Raw genomic sequence first — 19,378 nt, forward strand, 5'->3', positions numbered from 1 at the left:
AGCTGCGGACCCTGCACCGAGAGGAGCTGCAGACCCTGCACCAAGAGGAGCTGCAGACCCTGCACCGAGAGGAGCTGCGGACCCTGCACCAAGAGGAGCTGCAGACCCTGCACCCAGGGGAGCTGCGGACCCTGCACCGAGAGGAGCTGCAGACCCTGCACCAAGAGGAGCTGCAGACCCTGCACCGAGAGGAGCTGCGGACCCTGCACCAAGAGGAGCTGCAGACCCTGCACCGAGGGGAGCTGCAGACCCTGCACCGAGAGGAGCTGCAGACCCTGCACCGAGAGGAGCTGCAGACCCTGCACCGAGAGGAGCTGCAGACCCTGCACCCAGGGGAGCTGCGGACCCTGCACCGAGAGGAGCTGCAGACCCTGCACTGAGAGGAGCTGCGGACCCTGCACCGAGAGGAGCTGCAGACCCTGCACCAAGAGGAGCTGCAGACCCTGCACCCAGGGGAGCTGCGGACCCTGCACCGAGAGGAGCTGCAGACCCTGCACCGAGGGGAGCTGCGGACCCTGCACCGAGAGGAGCTGCAGACCCTGCACCGAGAGGAGCTGCAGACCCTGCACCGAGAGGAGCTGCAGACCCTGCACCCAGGGGAGCTGCGGACCCTGCACCGAGAGGAGCTGCAGACCCTGCACTGAGAGGAGCTGCGGACCCTGCACCGAGAGGAGCTGCAGACCCTGCACCAAGAGGAGCTGCAGACCCTGCACCCAGAGGAGCTGCAGACCCTGCACCAAGGGGAGCTGCAGACCCTGCACTGAGAGGAGCTGCGGACCCTGCACCGAGAGGAGCTGCGGACCCTGCGCACACGCGGGGCTGCCCCGCGGACCCCGCGGCTCCCCGGCTGCGGCACGGCAACGCGAGTGACCTAGAAGAGCAAGGGGACTCCAGCCTCACCTCCGGCTGCGCAATCGCGTCCCTCGCTGCAGCGGGGCAGCCCTGCGGCCGCTCACTGCTCGGGCAGGGACCCAGGCGGAGCACGAGGCTCCAGGGCACGGGTGCTCCTCGCCTCCCTGCGCCGCTTTGTGGAAGGAGAATCAGGAGCAAAAACCTGGCTCGCAATGCGGAACGCTTAACAACACGGCCAGGCCGGAGCATCACGGACTTTAAACCTGCTACGCATTAAGCATTAAGCTCCTGTTGCAATTGGCTTCCTTTGCCCTCCTCTTCTGGGGCAAAGGAGATTTAAGGCCAGTATCTCCTGACTGCCTTGTTGTCGCAACTCTGCGACAACCCACTGGATGCTCCTTCCAAACCCCCATGCGCTCCAGACGGGAGGAGGAAACCCCCCGTCTCCTTCACGTTGCCTCTGGGCATCTTCAAGTCGATCTCTTGGTGAGCCCCCACTGGAGAGTTTGAACAAACGCAGCAGATTTACAGCAGAATCGCCCCAGGCTGGCGCGCAGCGAGCTCTCTGCACGGTTGTTTTGCTTCCCGTTCATTTACAAGATAATTACGATTTGCATGCGGCTCCTTGGAATCCTGCCTCAGAAAGGGAAAGCCCCTTCCTGCAACCTCCCCTTCTCATCCTGGAGGGAATACCCCCCCCCAACTCTTCTCCTGTGCTCGGGTGGTAAAATAACGGAATCGTGGGACTTCCCGGGGCTGGAATTAGCAACGGAGTGAAACTTTCAGCCTTTAATTCTGCCTTTTGGGCCACTTCAGCAGAGACATGATCTTGGTGGGACCCAGAGTTGAGCATCTAGGCCAGACCTGCCCTGTCCTTCCCGAGCCGGGGCCGGGCGGGAAGCGTGAGCTGAAGTCGGGCTTTGCTCTTCTACTCACTGCGTGGAGCGCGGGCGCATGCGCTGCGGTTAGTACGTGTTAGTGGCGGGATGAGGCGAAGCCAGCGGTGCGTGCTGCGACGCGGACACATGCGCAAACCCCTGTCTCCTTGTAGGCAGCGCGCACGGACATCCAAAGCGGAGGGAGCCGGAGCGGGGCCCGTGCCCGGCTCTGCTCCAGCCAAAGCGCTCGCTGCTCGCTGGGTTATTCCCAGCGCTCCCGAGAAACTCCCGCCACGTTTTCCAAACCCTCGGCCTCCATGGGGACGTGCTCTGTTTTCTCCCCGTCTGTTGGTGCGTGGAGCCAGGTCTGAACGTTAGAGCCGCAGAGCTGGACGGCGGCGGCACAGCACGTCCTCCGCCCGCAGCGTGCAGGGACGGCTGCAGCGGGCGCCCGCAGCCGAGCCCTGCGCGCAGCGCGTTGCGGCGCTGCACTGCGCTGCACTGCACCTGCTGCAGCTCCTCCGTGGCTGTTACAAGCCCGGCTGCTGCAGGAGGAGAGCCGGGGCTCACCCTGCCGCCACCCGCTGCAGTTTGTGCAGCCTGGGCAAGCCGGGGCGTTCGCTGCTGCTGCTGCGCGCTCGCTCTCTCGAGGAGCCCACGCGCCCGCGGCCACCCTGTGCTCTGGAAGCACCACAGAGCGCCCGGCTTCACCCCCTGTCCTCAGGGCAGCGAGACCGTCCCCAGGGGGGTCCCGGGGGGTGTCCCGGGTGCCAAGGTGCTGCCCCGCGCTGGCACGGGCTAAACGCGGCTGCAGCGCCCGTACCCGCCCTGCGCCCCCGGCTCCCTCCGGAGCAGCACAGGTCTCAGCTGGATGGAAAGGGCCAATCTCCAGCTTCTCAGCAGCTCCCCAGGGGCAATTCCCTTGGCTGCTTCGTGCACGGGTTTAGACACCACGAAGAGACAAAAAGCCTACAAGGAAACAGGGGGTTGTTTCTGCAGTGGCTGAAAGCTTGCACCAGAAATGTTACACCATTTAACCGAAACAGAATTAATTGATGATTTTATATAGAAAGAGATAGCTTTACCCTAGGAGCTAAATGCCTAAAGGGCTTATTTTTCTTCTCTCTCTCTTTCAGATCTGTAGAAATACAAAGCAGTTGTGGGTTTCCAGAACAGCACCTGAAAAACTCAGTTTTGCATCTCAAATTCTGCTTCACATGATACATTTGGCATGTTTTTTTTTTTTTTTTTTTTTTTTGCTTTAAGATCAACAAACAAACAAAAACCCCAAAGCGCCCCCTAACCCAGAGTCTTGGCTGAATGAGCTGGATCCCAATATTGGAAACGTGTTGACACTTCACATGCTTCTGGCTTGAGTCAACCTCTGCTCACGTTTAGCTTAAGGTCTGGCTGAGCAGCAGCATCCCCGGCTGATGGGCAGAGGTGGAGGTGACCACGCACAATGAGCAATGACACGGGTGGCCATGCCGGTCACAGGACAGCACACACGGAGCGGGAACGCCATCCGGACACACGCGGTGATGCTGCACACGTAACACGTGAATCACCCTGGAGCCGCCCGTGGTACCGAGAGGCAGTTTTTGGCTGGCATTTCCAGAGCCAGCCGTGACTCACGAGGAGCCCAGCGGCCACGCGCGTCTCCAGGAGCGACAGCTTTGTGGCGGTGGCGGCTGTCGCACAACGAGCGCGTTTCAGTGTTCAGCAGTAGCTCTGAGCTGCAAGGTCCGTGAACTGCTTCTGAACAGTGAAGGGGCAGCGCCGCGGCGCGACGCGGGCGGTCTCGGAGCGTTAGCGCTATCGGGGGCAGCGCGGGAGCTGCCGGGACACGGGCTCCTCTTCCTGCGCCCCGCGTGCTCCGCGCTCCCCGCGCCGGGGGCACCGCACGGCAGCACCGCGCAGGGCCCGGCGCGGCCCCGGCCAACGGGGCAGCGGGAGGCTCTGCCGAGTGCCTCAACTCTGACCTGTGCTTCTCATGCTCAGTATTTCTTGAGCTCTTTTTCAGTCACTCTTGTCAAGCATCCTCCTGCGGGAAGACTGTCTTGGAAGGAGATTTAGTCAGAGTTATTTTGGAGAAAGCGGTTTCTGTCTTCTGTTCCTGGAGGTCCCCAGCCAGGACCCTTAGAGACCTCTGGAAGAGAAAGGCACCAGGGCCTGTGCTACAGACAACACTGACAACAGACGTCACCTGCTCTTACATGGAAGGACTGTAAATTCAGAGCCTGATGCGCTTGGGGACAAACGGAGCAGCGAACGCTGAAGCTGCTGCAGCCGCCCCCAGCCGTTCCCGTGGCTGCTGCAGCGCCTGGGAGCGCCAGCACCGGCAGCAGCATCGCAGGGATGCAGCATCGCGGGGCTGCAGCATTGAGAGCCTGCAGCATTGCAGACCTGCAGCATCAAGAGGCTGCAGCATTGGGGCACTGCAGCATCACGGGGCTGCAGCATCGCGGGGCTGCAGCACTGAGAGCCTGCAGCATCACGGGGCTGCAGCATCAGGGGCTGCAGCATCGCAGAGCTGCAGCATCGCGGGGCTGCAACATCGAGAGCCTGCAGCATTGCAACGCTGCAGCATCGAGAGCCTGCAGCATCGAGAGCCTGCAGCATTGCAGCGCTGCAGTATCGGGGGGCTGCAGCATCAAGAGGCTGCAGCATCACGGGGCTGCAGCATTGGGGGCTGCAGCATCGCGGGGCTGCGGCACTGAGGGCCTGCAGCATCGCGGGGCTGCAGCATCACGGGGCTGCAGCACTGAGGGCCTGCAGCATCGCGGGGCTGCAGCATCGCGGGGCTGCAGCATCACGGGGCTGCAGCACTGAGGGCCTGCAGCATCGCGGGGCTGCAGCATCAGGGGCTGCAGCATCGCAGAGCTGCAGCATCGCGGGGCTGCAACATCGAGAGCCTGCAGCATTGCAACGCTGCAGCATCGAGAGCCTGCAGCATCGAGAGCCTGCAGCATTGCAGCGCTGCAGTATCGGGGGGCTGCAGCATCAAGAGGCTGCAGCATCACGGGGCTGCAGCATTGGGGGCTGCAGCATCGCGGGGCTGCGGCACTGAGGGCCTGCAGCATCGCAGCACTGCAGCATCGCAGCACTGCAGCATCGCAGCGCTGCAGCATCGCGGCGCTGCAGGACCGGCTGGTTTTCACGCAGCTGGACCGCAGGAAGGTCCATCCTTCGGCCCCAAAGGGGAGCTCCAGGGCCAGCCCTCGGGAGCGCCTCGCTCCTCGCAGCACTGCTGTGTTCAGGGGGTACCTGGACCTTTGGGTAATGCTGCTACTCTTAGGACAGCCCCAGAACCGGAAAATGTGACCCGAAATGGGTCATCCAAGCTTATCTGACTGCTCTTTACATTATTTTCTGAATTTACAGTAATTTCATAAAAGAGAGGAATTTTCACAATGCAAGAGAGTGACTGACATCACTAAATATTCTATTTACAGCTAACTTCCTGGGAGATGCATCTGGTCTTTGACATAACTAAGAGTATAAAAATTTCAGAGATGAAAGGCTGTGACTTTCAGAAAAAAAGAACTGAGGAACATTTCACTTTGCAGGATCAGAAATGCCCAAACCACGGGCAGGGGAGCAGGGAGAGGAGGCTGAATTGCGGGCGCTGGGCAGGGGGCCGGGGCCGGCACAGGAGAGCAGCAGGCAGCGGCTGCAGGTCGCAGCCCCGCGGGAAGAGGGGACACGGAAACACATGGGGAATGCGGGAATCCAGGGGAGGTGCCGGGAAGGACGGGAGGGTGGAGAGAGCGAGAGGCTGGAGAAGGGGCGACCCCGGCACCGAGGGGCACCCACGCAGGGACGGGGACGGGACGAGGAGCAGCTCGCGGGGACACGGGGCTCTCGTGGGAGGGAGGTGGCAGCGTCACGGGGTTGCTGGGTTCCACATCCCGGGAGAGGCGCCGGGAGCCACAGGTGTTTGGCACCGGTATCTGCATGAGACCAAGGGGGTGAAGGAGGCAGGAGCCGTCGCCAGGGCCCTGCGCACGGGAGCTGCGCGCGGTGCCGCGCGGGGCCCTGCGGACGCAGCGCGCGGGTCGCGGCGCGCACGGGCGCTCCCGAAGCCTTCACGAGCTGCGGGGCCGCGCGGGAGCCGTGGGGGACCCCGCAGGAGCCGCCGTGCGAGGGAAAACCCGAGGGACGGGGAGAGCCCCGGGGGGACTGGGCACGAGGCTGGAACCTGCTGCAAGTGGCTCCTGCGTCGGCACTGCCGACACCGGCATTAGCTGGGGGACAGGGGACAGGTGAAGGCTGCAGCCCCAGGACCCCCTTGGGACGTCGCTCCGGGTCCTCGGGGCTGCGTCCGGGAGCCCCGTGAGCTGCGTTGGCGCCGCACGGAGCTGCAGCCACCGCTGCGGCCGCCCGGCCGGAGCTGCCCGGGGAGGAACCGGCCCCGCGGAGCCGGATCCCGCTGTCCCCCCGGCCTCGCGGCAGCGGGACGCGGGGAGCAGGGGCGGCCGGCGCGGGGCACGGCTGGCACCGGCTCTGCGGCCGCTCCGCGCGCGGCCCCGCGAGCGCCCGCTCTGCAGCCCCCGGGTCTGATCCAGAGCGGGGTTGGTTTGGTTTGGATTTGCAGTCAGATCTGCAAACAGGGGTGAGAGGGGCCCCTCTCGCGGAGGTAACGCTGCGTGCAGGCACCCTGCGGCACGGGCACTGCGGACACGTGGGCAGAACGGGCCGAGCCGGACCGTGCCGGGCCCCGCAGAGCATCACGGTGCTCAGGGAGCTCACGGGCCTGCGGGGAGGGAACCGGGCTCTCCCGCACGCTCTGAGGAATGAAGGAACCTTGAACCATTCTGTAGGGAAAGCGCCTCTGCACGTGCTGGGGGCTCCTATCACAACCTTCCGCGCTGGGATCGCTGCAGAGCTCTCAGGCTGAGCAGCTCTGCATCCACGCAAGGAACTGCCGGGGTGAAGGACCTGAACGATGGAGCAGGCGGCAGACACCCTGGGGAGCAGCGGCCTCCAGGGCCCCGTGGGAGGAGGCGCTGCCTGGAGCCGTGCGCGGAATTCCGTGCCGGAGCTCAGGACACCCCGGCTGCGGAGCGCGCCCGAAGCGGAGCGGCCCTGCGGCCCACGCGGCTCCTCCTCGCGCCCCGCTGCCCAGCGCCCCCCTGCAGCCCCGTCACCCCCGCGCGTCCCCGCTGGGGACGGTGACGGCAGCGGCGCCGCGGCGGCTCCCGCCCTCCGCCCCGGCCAGGGACCCTCCGCTCTGCCCCTCTAAACACAGGTCTGACAACACGGGGAGATCCTTTGGAATGAGAAGCACTAGAAAAACATACACTGTTATTAATTGTTTGGGAGAAAACATTTAGAAGTGAAGCCCACAACTAAATACAGCAGTTTAACAGCAGAATCGAGACAGAGGAGGAACATGGAACAACAGGAAGGCAATTCAAAGGGAAAAAGCAACAGTGAAAAGGCTCAGTTCGTGGTGCCTGTTAGAGGAGCCATGAGCAAACAGTGCAACCTCCAGGAACCTGGCTCAGCATCTGCCCTGGCCTGCAGCTCACGAGTCCTGACATCTCTGAAACACCCCTCCAAATGCACCCTGGATTATGCAGCACATTCACAGGCCACCTTTGCCCCTCTGCGCTCCTGGCTCTGCCCCATCCCCTCCCCGAGCAGCGAGCAGGTCTTACCGTGCTGCGACCACAGGCGACTTCTTCCCGGGATCTAACGTGGCCCCGGCCGGTTCCTCCCCCAGGGACCGCGTATCTTTATTCAGCTGCTGTAGTCGGGAACTTAGCTCACTGATCACAGTTGGCTTGTCATCATCAGCCCCATGGATCGGCCTGCTCTCCATGGGGTCCCCCCATAGCTTGGACCTTCTCTGAAAGAGGTAGCGTGGCCGGCCAATGCTGGCGGATGCCAGAGTGGCCGCATGTTGCTGGGAGATGAGCTCGCTGTCCGAAGACTGCTTCAAAAGTGGGTCCCTGAAAGTAACTGGCCCCTTGCTGAGCTGGGACTTGAGTTTTGGCTTTGGAGGCACTGGTGGCTTCTCGAGTATAAAAGTTTGTCCATCCGCAAAGGAAGTGTATGTGTCAGTAGGCTCCCCGCTTTCTGAGGACAACGTAGACATGCTGGAGACCGTAGAGATGGTGCTTGTGGTCTCCAGGTGATGGTCACTTGAACTTCTGGTGTCCACCTCTTCCACTCCCGAGTCTGCAGCAGACTCTGGGGCTACGGGGGCATCAGAGGGCTTCCCTGAGGGTGTTCCGCCAGTGGTAGAAGGTGCTACTGCTGCCGCTGGTAGGGATGGCGTGCTAGGCGTAGCCAGGTGGCTGATCGGTGTGCCGGGGGTGGTGACGAGCACCCCGTTCGCAAACTCGTCCGGGGGAGGCACCAGCCCTATCTTGGCCAGCTCCTCCCGTGTCTCTTCGTCGCTCGAGGACAGCTGGGCCGGCGGCAGGGTGACCGTGTAGGGCTCCACCTCCTCCTCCGAGCTGCCTTGGCCCAGCGCCTTGTCGGAGGCCGGGCTCACGGGAGGCTTCCCCGCCGGGCCGGGCTCGGCCTCCGCCTGGGGGGACTCCGCTGGCTCCGCGCACGTTTCAGGGACAGCCGCTTGCTCCTCTTTCACCTCAAGTCCTATCTCGTCTTGGCCATTACTTGTGGCATGAACCATGATGAGGCCAGCGGTCTTCTGCTGTGATGTATCCACTATGCTGATGATCATGGACTTCTTGTCTTCTTGTTTTTTCTCCTCTTTTCCAGGTGTTTCTGCTCTTGCTTCAGTTTCTTTTCTCAGGGTGGATGGAGTCCCCCACTGGCTCTTGGCAGGTGTCAAGGTCCCAGAGTCTGTTCCAATCGCCCCCTTGCCTCCAGGTGAATACGCCGGTGACACTAAGCTCTCCAGTTCTGCCCTCTCCGGTTCTTTGGTTTGGATGTCCACGAACAGAGGTGCTGCTCTCTCCGAGTCCGGGCTGTGAATCGGGGTGGGCGACCGGGATGGGACTTGAGTCGAGAGGGCCCGTTCCCTTGCGGCCAGCGCAAGCGCCAGTGGTGAGTTCGGATCCAGGGGCTTTCCGGTCAGGGGGTGGATGAACGTTGATGAGGAGCTGCTAATCAATGGCTTTAAAGCTGAGACAGGGGAAGGCAGTAGAACATCTCGGCTTCCTAACAACCGCTCATCGATAGACCTGGACTGCTGCAGGGATGGCATGTCGCTGCTGGGGTGGGTCCCTTCGATGGCCCCGACGGAGAGGAAGACAGTGGATTTCCGCTTCTCATCCAGACGACGATCTCTGTCCTTCATGACTCCAGCGATGGCAGTGGCGAAGGGGATGCTTGTGGCGTCCACCTGAGCGATGCCGGCGTGGTGCTGGTACTCCACGCCGCTCAGGCGATGGCTCCTGCGCGTGGGGGACGGCTCCCGCGCGAAGCCCCCCGTGATGGACAGCGCTGCCCTTTCCTGCGCATCCTCCACCTGCAGCTGCTTCACCAGGGGACTCTTCTTCCTCTGCGGCTTGGTGGGAGCGAACAGGCTGACGTTGAACTGGCCCATGTTGGCGTAGGGGTTGTCGATCACTCGCCCCTTCCTTTTCAGCTTCTCTGGCGGGGTTGCAGATGGGCCAGGCCGGGGGATCTCTGTCGGCTCCACGGGAAGATGAGAGGAATCCTGCAGGATTATCATGGATCGGGCCCTCTTCTGCCTTTCAGGATAAGGGATGGAAGTCCTTGCCTGATCATACATCTCAGCGGCGCTAATGACCTGTGGGAGTCCATGGAGTTTGGCCTCCAGGCTTGGCTTAAAGCTTGATCTGATGGTGTCGTAAGCTCTTCCTGGCGGCGGAGGTGGCGAGAAGGACGGAGGGGGAGCCGTGTCGAAGTAGTATGGAGACGGAGGCGGGGGCGGCGCGGTCTGAGGAGGCGGTGGGATCCCATGGCCCTCCCTCACAGTGTCTTGCATGGATGTGCTCCGGGGAAACTTCCCGTCTAGCAGAGAAGCCGCGAGTTTCTCGTCTTCCCCTAGAAAACCAGAAGAACAGGGAAATCAGAGCGGGCCTCTGCAGAGCACGAACACGGGCAGGAGCTCAAGCTGCATGTAAGGGATCCCTTCCTTCCCGCACTCCACTTGCTTTCTGCAGTGACTTTCCAGTTCATCTTTCTTTCTTTGGTGGCAGCAATTGCTGCCCAGCCCTTCGTGCGTGTATTTAGACACTGGGCACGGAAGGACAGTCACAGATTCTTACAATGTCCCATTGTGCTTTTAACGCAATGTCCTATTCTGCTTTTAACCCATCGGATAGTCCTGCCCAACGCTCTCCAGCCCTCTGCAATGGCGACACAGCGGAGCGGCCGCGCTGCGGAACCTGCTGGCAGCGAGCGCCGCGGGGCGAGACGTGGGGCGAGACGTGGGGCGAGACGTGGGGCGAGACGTGGGGTGAGATGCAGGTGCGAGATGCAGTGTGAGACGCGGTGTGAGACAGGTCTGAGACACTGTGTGAGACGGTGGTGCGAGATGAGGGTGTGAGACGCGGTGTGAGATGCGGGTTTAAGACACAGGTGCGAGGCACAGGTGTGAGACACGGTGTGAGACGCAATGTGAGGCGTGGGGTGAGATGCGGGTGTAAGACACAGTTGCAAGACGCGGTGCGAGACGCGGTGTGAGCAGCACCTGCACGTGCAGCCTCGCGCTCCCCGGCACGCTGCTCCCTCCTCCCTCTTTCCCCTTCTGCCCTGCGACGGCTGCAAGCGTTGGAATGTGCCGGACTGCAGAGCAGGGCCCAGCAGCACTGCAAGTTGTGGACTGCAAGAGCTGGAGGACCCAGGAGAGCCGAACTCTGCCGTTCTCACAACCAACCCGCGCTGGGCGCACAGGAGGCCCTCGGGCACCAGTGATGCCCAGTGAGGGGCTATCCGCGTCCTACCGTGCAAAGCAGCACAAAGAAGGGGACATTAATGCAGCATGTCCAGGGCAGAGAGGACAGAGGGTGCAAGTTAACCCGTCCTCCCTGCTCCAGGTCTCTCCAAGAGCTGCCCCCTCTTTTCAAAGTCCTGCTTTGCTCTTCCAATCACCTATTTGACATATGTGGGTCTTTTTAAACACAGATCAGCTGTTTTCAGGTTAAAAGCTCGTCATTATGAGAGAATGCTCAAGACTTAAAGCCACACCTTGGCACAGCAGCAGGGAACCACCTTCTCTGGTCCCTAATCCTTTCTCTCTAATGCCCACAAGCACTCAAAGTGCTTTGGCAAGTGCGTGCTGTATTGCATTAGCAATTTCACCAAGTGCCTCTGGATACAGAGCCCGCTGGGAGGAAAAGGGAATATTTTTGCAAGTGAGTGTTAGATTTTACATCTTATCACATTTTTCTTCTTCAAAGCCATGCTATTTTTGCTGAACACTTTACAGGTATTTTTAATACAAGACAGCATAATGAGCTGGTGGCAAGAAACCAGTGTAAAGAGAGAGTGGACAGAGCCAGGGAGGACAATTTTTTGTGGGCTACTGCGTGCATAGAAACCATTGCACTGAAAATAGTAGCTCCTGCGTAGGCATTCCGAGGAAATATCATGTCCTTGCCCTGCTTTCACTTTTTCCTGGGCATCTGCTTATGGGCAGTGCCTACGACAGGATCTGGTGCTAGATAGAGCCATAGCTCAATTCTGCATGGATATTTTCACATACTCAACAGCATGAGGAGCCAAAAGGACAGTCATGCCCTTCTGTTGGGCGCTCCTTCTCGTTTGGGAACGCCGGGCAGTGCAGGAGGGAGCCTTGGTGGCCGTGGGCGCCGTGCTGGCCCTGGGCGCAGCTTCGCCAGGACACGGAGCAGGTGCCGCTCCGGCTCTGCCGGGCTGGGACACGGAGCGGGCACCAGGACACGGAGCGGGCGCCGCGCCGGCTCTGCCAGGTCAGGACACGGAGCGGGCACTGTGTTGGCTCTGCCGGGCTGGGACACGGAGCGGGCGCCAGGACACGCAGCGGGCACCGCACCGGCTCTGCCGTGCCAGGACACGGAGCGGGCGCCGCGCCGGCTCTGCCGGGTCGGGACACAGAGCAGGTGCCGCTCCGGCTCTGCCGCGCCGGGACACGGAGCGGGCGCCGCGCCGGCTCTGCCGGGCCGGGACACGGAGCGGGCGCCGCGCCGGCTCTGCCGGGCTGGGACACGGAGCGGGAACCGCTCCGGCTCTGCCGGGTCGGGACACGGAGCGGGCACCGCGCCGGCTCTGCCGGGTCGGGACACGGAGCGGGCACCGCGCCGGCTCTGCCGGGCCGGGCTCAGCCAGGCCGGGCTCCTTCGCTCCCAGCACAGCCCGGCCGGGCGGGAACCCTTGGATGGGGCGAGACCAAAGTCCTTCACGTGGGGAGCGGTGCAGGGGCCGGTCGATAACGCAAGCGCATCACTGCACTGCTGGTAGTTTTGTCCTATTTTAAATAGCTGCTTTTCCACTGTTTCATCTTACTCTCTGCATCCCGCTTGTCATTGCCCTGAAAACCAGAGGTGCTGCTCTGAGCACGGCACAAACGACACCGGAGGGATAACCCGGTTCAGCAACGAGCTGGGCACAGCGGGGAGCCAGGGACGAGCGAGAGAGCGGCCAGTAGGAACCGCAGGAATGAACCGAGGACAGAGCCCTGCGGGAGGGAAGGGAAGGGAAGGGAAGGGAAGGGAAGGGAAGGGAAGGGAAGGGAAGGGAAGGGAAGGCAAGGGAAGGCAAGGGAAGGGAAGGCAAGGGAAGGAAGGAAATCCCTTCCAGCTTGAATTATTCTTGAACCTTATCACAGAAGAGAGGCTTCATTCCAGTTCTGATTCCCAAGCTAACCACAACGCTGCTCCTAGGAATACCAGGAATACTGTCTGTTCCCCGTAAAAAAGAGCATCTCCCACTGCTCCTCGGTGAGAGGACCAGCGCTCCGGAGACGGCTGCGGCAGGAGGTGGGAGGGAAGCGCATTCCTGGCGGGCTCCTTCCCCGCTCCCTGCAGCGCCCGGCGCTGCCGGGGCGATTCCGAACACCCCGCCGGATCCCAGCGACTGCTGATGAGGAGCTGCCCACGCCAGAGCGCCTTCCTGCTTGGCCCTTGCTGGGCTCTTTTCTCCTATGTGCCTGTCCGGGTGCTCCGAACTCCCGTGCGCTGCTGGCACCGGGCTCTGCATCCCTGCACCGGCAGCACCGGGCTCTGCATCCCTGCACCGGCGGCACCGGCTCCGCGTCCCCGCATTCCCGAGCCTCCCGCAGCAGCGGAGCTCGGCACCGCTCTGCTCTGTGAGCACCTTCTCAAGGCCCTCATTGAACTGCCTTGCTGTGTTGTTACGTTCTCTTGGTTTAATCTTTCACTACCTGTTTCTGCTGTGATGGCAAAATAAGAAGCAAAGGATGTAGATCAGTCCTTCTTTTTTTCTCTATTTCCCACAAATATATGTATATAACATATTGTAAATGCAGTTGTACTAAGTAAACTCAAGTTCCCTCTCTCAAACCTGACTTACAGTGTATTCCCTCTATAGCTGGTATCATCCCATGCTATCTGGGCTCCAGTGTGTGCAACCTTGATCAAGAATTATTAATAAAGTACAAGTATTATTCTATCTATAATTTAACGCTACACCAATTCATCTACAAAATGCAGCCTTCAGCGTGTAAAGAAACCCCTCAGTGATGCTTCAATGTTTGCAGATTTCAGGCAAAACCTCTCTCCTAACCCAGAGGATCATCGGTCTATAGATAAGCACGAGGCTGATGGTTACCGGGTTTCGTTTTCTGTCTGCACAGGACACGGTTCTGCTCAGAGCATCCCTGAGGTTAGAACTAGGGCAACCATTAACCTCCTAGGAGCTGCCTTAAAACCCGGCGTCTTGATTAAGAGCTGAATTTACGAGCGCCCCGATCCCGGGGGAAGGGGCCGCTGCATTAGCCCTGCACGGCAGCGCCGAGGACGCGGGTCTGGGCGAAGGGCTCCGGGTCCCCCCTCCGTGACCCCGGGAAGCACCAGCTGGTTTTAACCTGCTGAAATGGACGGCAGTGATTCCATTAGGGATCATTTAAAACACTGATTCCATTAGGGATCATTTAAAACACCGCTCGCTAAAAGCACGGCTTTGTTCCTTCTATCTCCACGCCTACCCACTGCACTGTTGACACTTAACTGTTTGTGGTAAACATGCTCATTTTTTACCTTTATAACTATTTGTGGTAAATATGCCCTTTTTTTTTTTTTACCTTTACCGTAACATTTGCCTGTTGCTAAATGCTGTTTCCCATTCCCGGGGCCAGGGCAGCCCACGAGAAGGGCGGTTTGCACGAGGGATCCGACCAACCCTGCGGCACTGGCAGCTCCGCAGGACTCGAAGGCTCCAGCAGAGCAGCTCTCTGCTCGTCTGCGCTCCGATGACGCAGGGCGCCGGCCAAGAGGAAACGCTGCCCCGTCAAACCGGAGCCTCCCCAGGGCAGCACGACCGCGGGGAACGTCCCTGTTCTAACACTCAGCTACGGGATCCTCTCTGTCGGATCTCAGCCCAAAAACACGAACGGGCCACCTGGATCCCTCCTGGGTAGGCAGGCGCGAAGCCGGTAGCTCCAGCTAACCCTAACAGAGGAGGACAAGGAAACCAAGTGCACTTCCAAGAGAGGTGAAGAGCAGCAGATGCTGCGGTGGCTGGTGCTGCACCAAGGTTAAATCACAGCTCCCGCGAGCCTGGAATCCTGCTTCCAAACGGGAAGGCGCTGGGAGCCCGTCCCGCGTCCCTGCAGCGGATGCAGGAGAAGGCGCCGGCGCGGCGGGCGCAGCGTCACCGCCGCAGCAACGTGTCACCAAGCAGCAACGTGTCACCGAGGCGCCACCAGCCCTCCCTGTCCTGCAGAACCGTCTGCACGGGCCGCGCGCGGGGAGGGATCCAGCAGGTACCGCCACCGCCCTGCAGCGTCTCCGGCGTTTCCAGCATCTGACGTTGCAGCAGATGGCACGGCAGCTACCTTGGAAGCCTGACAGAAATTCTCTTTTCGATCAGGCTCCTCACTGCAATAGATTTATTTTCTTCAGATTTTTGTCGTCGTGTTTCTCTTGGTCTACTCGCTTTGCAACAAGTCAATTAAAAGGTTAATTACCTTCGTCTCAAGGAATTTCTGGCTGCAAAGACGAAATGCTTTGACCTCTTTGCCACAAGTCCCTGGAAATCTTAATTGGCTCTTATTTGTGGGGGATGCTGCAATATTCAAATATCCAGTGTATATCTTCACCAAAAAAAAATCAAGCCAAAACAACCAACCCCTGCTTTATTTTTCATCCAGTTCTTTGCTGTTCTTATGGTTTTTTATGATGAAGTCAGCTGTATGAGCCTGTCATGGTGGGTGTAAAATGACAGCTCAAGAAGGGCTACTAAAACAAATCAATTGCAACCCAATTTCTGCTCCTTGGCTGTTTTCTATTTTAGCTGCTCTGGAATTCCAAACAAATTAACTGGCATCTCAGACCCACTGCTTTGGGTGGGCCTTGGAAAGGGAACCCTTGAGCCGCAGTCGCTGTCCCTGCTCCCGGGGACCGTCCTCGTTCGGTGCAATCCAGCCGGGGCCGCTGGACGGTCACGCAGGACGTTCTCCTGCTCCTGCGCTCACTGCAGGGCCCTGTTTGCACCGTTGCTGCAAACCCTGCGCCGCATGCAGGTCCCCGTGCCCTGCTCTGGGCTCTCCGGGACACACCAGGAGCTCTGCCCTGTGCTCCCGAAGGAGGCAGAACTGAATCAACCCACAGATTTCCACCCTCCTCCTCACAGACCTCTGCATACTGCTACCCTTGAGAGCATACACAGGCAAAAAGGGGCGCGTTACAGGCACATACTTCATTTTTAATGCGTACTTTTACAGTTTTGTGATCTCTTATTGAGTTTGGAGATTAGTTGATTCAATAGCTCCCTTTTAATATGATTTCCAGCTCCTTGTAGCTTGATTATACTTTGAGTAACTTCTGCTTAGAAACATAGAGGATTTGGCAGGTACTTTAGGTGCTGCTGGCCAAGGTATGCTGCTTTACTCCCTCCTTGCAGCCCATGGGCACCCGTGCAGGATCCCTGTGCTTCCTAAGACGGCTTCTAAAACGCATCAACCACACGTGGAAGTGTCTCCTCCTCTGTGTTCACTACAGGGATCAGACCGAGATCTCTGCAGTGTTGACACAAGAGCTGGGTGAGGCGAACCGCATCCTCCACGTTCTACTGACACCTTTAACTTCAATGAGGAAACGCACTTGTCACTTCTGCTCCAGGCCTGGGGTCAGCGCTGTGGGGACCCCAGCTCCTCTCCTCTCTGCACAGCAACAGGATTGCAACATGAACGACGGATTAATGACCGCATTTACTTCCAATGCTGCATCTTCACATCTGCTCGAGTTGAGACTTTATCTTGTCAGAGTTATGTGGAATTTATCCCTACATATTTCTGAGAGAAGCTTTATCAATGTAGTGTATAGGTACATTCTAGCACCGTCCATTAAACACCTGCTGCTCTTTTTTTAAAGACCATCCCTCTGTTTTCCAGGGTAATCACACCCGTTTAGCTCCAGTTTGGTGCTCTGGCGCAGGACCAGCTGCTCTCACACCAACGTGCATGGGAGGGAGGTTGTGCCGCAGCTCTGCATCAGGAACTGCATTCTGGAAACCAGCGCTCGCCTTTTTCAGGTTATTTCTTACGTTCTTGCTGGGATAACGCTGCTCTCACATGTGGCTCTAAGCAGCAGTTTCCTTCCTTCTGTGTGCCAAACACAACCTGTTTTGGCATCACCATCACTATCCAACTTTGCCTCAGGTCAGTTAAAACCACTACTTAATCACACAACACACGAATTCCTTTTCTGCCCCTTTGCTTCTTGCCCCTTCTCCAGGGGCTTCTCTACTTAAATAAAATCTTACTCTCCCCTGCTCCAACCTACATAGCGCGCAAACACTGCTAACACTAGGACTTTGTCATAAAAATCAATCCAATATATTAGTGTAAACACAAAGCAGCGACCCCCAGGCCGTTCCTTGACGCACCCCAGAGGACTCAATGGGCCGGTGCTGCCCTGGAGGGACCGGCCCCAGCGAGACCTGAGCGCTGCTCACCACGGCCTCGGGGACCACCAGGAGCCCGCGAGCCCCTGCACAAAACTGAGCGACGCAGAAGACGAAGAGAGTTGAAGGGACCAACAGCCTGTCACTGTGCTGCCACCCGCTCGATTCTGCCTCCTCGAGCAGCGTTCTGGACCCAGCAGTGCTGTTTGTCCTTGTGGACCCAGCAGTGCTGTTTGTCCTTGCGGACCCAGCGGTGCTGTTTGTCCTTGTGGACCCAGCAGTGCTGTTTGTCCTTGCGGACCCAGCGGTGCTGTTTGTCCTTGCAGACCCAGCGGTGCTGTTTGTCCTTGTGGACCCAGCAGCGCTGTTTGTCCTTGTGGACCCAGCAGCGCTGTTTGTCCTTGTGGACCCAGCAGCGCTGTTTGTCCTTGCGGACCCAGCAGTGCTGTTTGTCCTTGCGGCCGGGTCGGAAGGCCCGGACACGGTGCCCGTGACAAGCCCCTACCTCGCTCGTTCTTGGAGAACGTCGGCTGCTGCCGGCTCCAGCAGCTCGGCCTGCTCCAGCTCGTGGTCCAACGCTCCAGCCCCCGTGTACTCAGCTCTGTGCTGCCAGCCCGGCCGCAGCAGGACCCGTCCATCCATCCCGTGGGAGCACCCAGAGCGGCAGGCAGGTCCCTGCCCCAGCAGCGCCACAAACAGCCATGGACCAAGGGACCCGGGAGGTCTCCAGCCCACCCTTCTGCTCAAAGCAGACCTCGTGTCCATGTTGAATCATTTTTTGGTGACACACGCAGGTAGAACTCCCTTTGCACAGGTATTCCTAACAGATTCCAGTTATGAGGGAGGCCAGGAGGCTGAGCGTGTTCTGCAGGCTCAGGGGCTGCAGGGAGCGCGAGGACCACCCTGCTGCTTTAGGAACCGCTTTCCCCGCACGTGCTCTTACCTACGGATTTTGTTCGTGGAATTCCTTTGCGCAGGGAAACATGGGGTTTCTCGGCTCCTGAAAGGACCCCTGAATGTGCGGCCATACCCTGGCGTTCAAAGAGTGACTGAAAGGAAAAAAAGGAAATTTCCATTCTTGACACCTGTGAGAATCAGAAGGAAGCAAATACCTCATCTTCCTGCACCCGATTCTTGGAATTCTGGATGCGGCTGGGGCTGCAACACCAAGGAGCCTGTCCCTGCAGGCAGCTCCGGGCACAGGGGAGGCTTCCTTGGGACCAAGGACCAACTCCACAGCCCCTTCCTCACTCCCACCCTCCTAAACCTCTTCGCAGTGTTTCTCCATGTGGAATGCCTCCAGAATTTGTGCCAATACCCGATAAAGGATAAACCTTCCTCCTCCTCTCCTAGCTGCCTGCCTCCCCTTGCTGTCCTTGGGCGCTCTGTGACCACGGTGTGATAATATATGGGGCTTCCTTGGGTTTCACACTGCTCCGTCTAGGACTCCATCTAGGCACACAGGAGCCTTCCCTGTGTGCGAGGGCTCCACACAGGCACCCTCTGCTCGGCATCGCCGTGTCCCACCTTGTCTCCTGCTCCAGCAGCTGCCTCCCGCTGCCGACAGAACACGGACCGGCCTGGAGCTGCCACCCTCTCTCCTACCCCATCCCTGTTGCTCCTCACAGGCTACATCTTTCCCTTTTGTGATGCCTCCTAATATCCAGGTTCACATCCTGAAAACCTCAGCCACACTAAGCTCTCTAACTAAGCTCTCCACCTTTTTTTCAGGCATATTCTTATATCTTTCCTGTCATCAGTGTCATATTTGTGAACGAGTGCCCCAACGCCTGGGTCTGCTCTTGAACCTCCTGTGTGGACCCCTGCCCTCCCTGCACCCCGTCTTCACGCAGAGCCCTGGTTTTCCAGCCCCTCCTGTGAATCCGCCTCCCGATCCCAGCCCCTGGAGCCGGGACGCGGTGCCCGTCGCTCTCCCGCGCCGGCCCCGCTGTCTCACACTGATCTCTGCTGGCGTGATGCGCCGGCTCGTTGGTCGCTGCTTCACAGTGGCTGCCCTAGAATCCGCTTCGACGATGTCTGCTCTCAGCGAGGGCTCTGCTGCTGCCAAAATCTCATCCAGCTTCTCTGAAAATCCAAACATGAAAGCAAACCAGTCAGCAAGGGCCATTGCACCAGGGCAGATCCCCTAGGACAAGCCCATCCTCTTTGGTGTGGATAAGGAGAGAGCAGACTCCCACTTTCGGAGGACGGTTCACAGGCCCGTTGGAAGCGGAGCTGGAGAAGGTGCCGCTCCGTCCGCTCCCCCCCAGCAGCCCTGCGAACGACGGCGTCTGCAGCGCCCACCTGCAGCCCCCGGCCCCGCCGAGACCCCGAGCGCCGACCGCGGGCAGGAGGGGCGGCCGGTGCCGGTGCCGGTGCTGGCAGTGCCAGCCCCGCGGTGCCGGCGGCCGCTCCGGCCTCGCGCGGCGGCAGCTCGGAGCCCTCCAGCGGAGGGTTCCTGACTCTAGCGCAAGGTTTTGAGCAAGCCTATTTCCTTAGCTTAAAAGAGCAATTTTTTACTCAAATATATAAATATGTATATGTTTATATTCAGATTGAGATCAAATCCCCCAGAACTGGGTTAATGGAGGCGGGGGACAGGGTGGCTCCAGGTAACGGGGAAGCAGCCGTCCCAGGGC

General features: G+C 59.6%; 1 protein-coding gene across 1 annotated transcript in view; it reads right to left on the bottom strand.

The window, feature by feature from the left end:
• Positions 1-19,378, bottom strand: part of SHANK3 (SH3 and multiple ankyrin repeat domains 3) — a 311,958-nt gene that overhangs the window by 13,322 nt on the left and 279,258 nt on the right. The window contains 3 exon segments of the mRNA XM_088535213.1: positions 7,394-9,719; positions 17,683-17,788; positions 18,697-18,824. Coding sequence (XP_088391339.1) covers positions 7,394-9,719; positions 17,683-17,788; positions 18,697-18,824 — 2,560 coding nt within the window.

Source organism: Tinamus guttatus, unplaced genomic scaffold, assembly GCF_059628265.1.
Source record: "Tinamus guttatus ecotype Peru unplaced genomic scaffold, ASM5962826v1 Tinamus_guttatus_pri_ptg000619l, whole genome shotgun sequence".
Lineage (NCBI taxonomy): Eukaryota > Metazoa > Chordata > Aves > Tinamiformes > Tinamidae > Tinamus > Tinamus guttatus.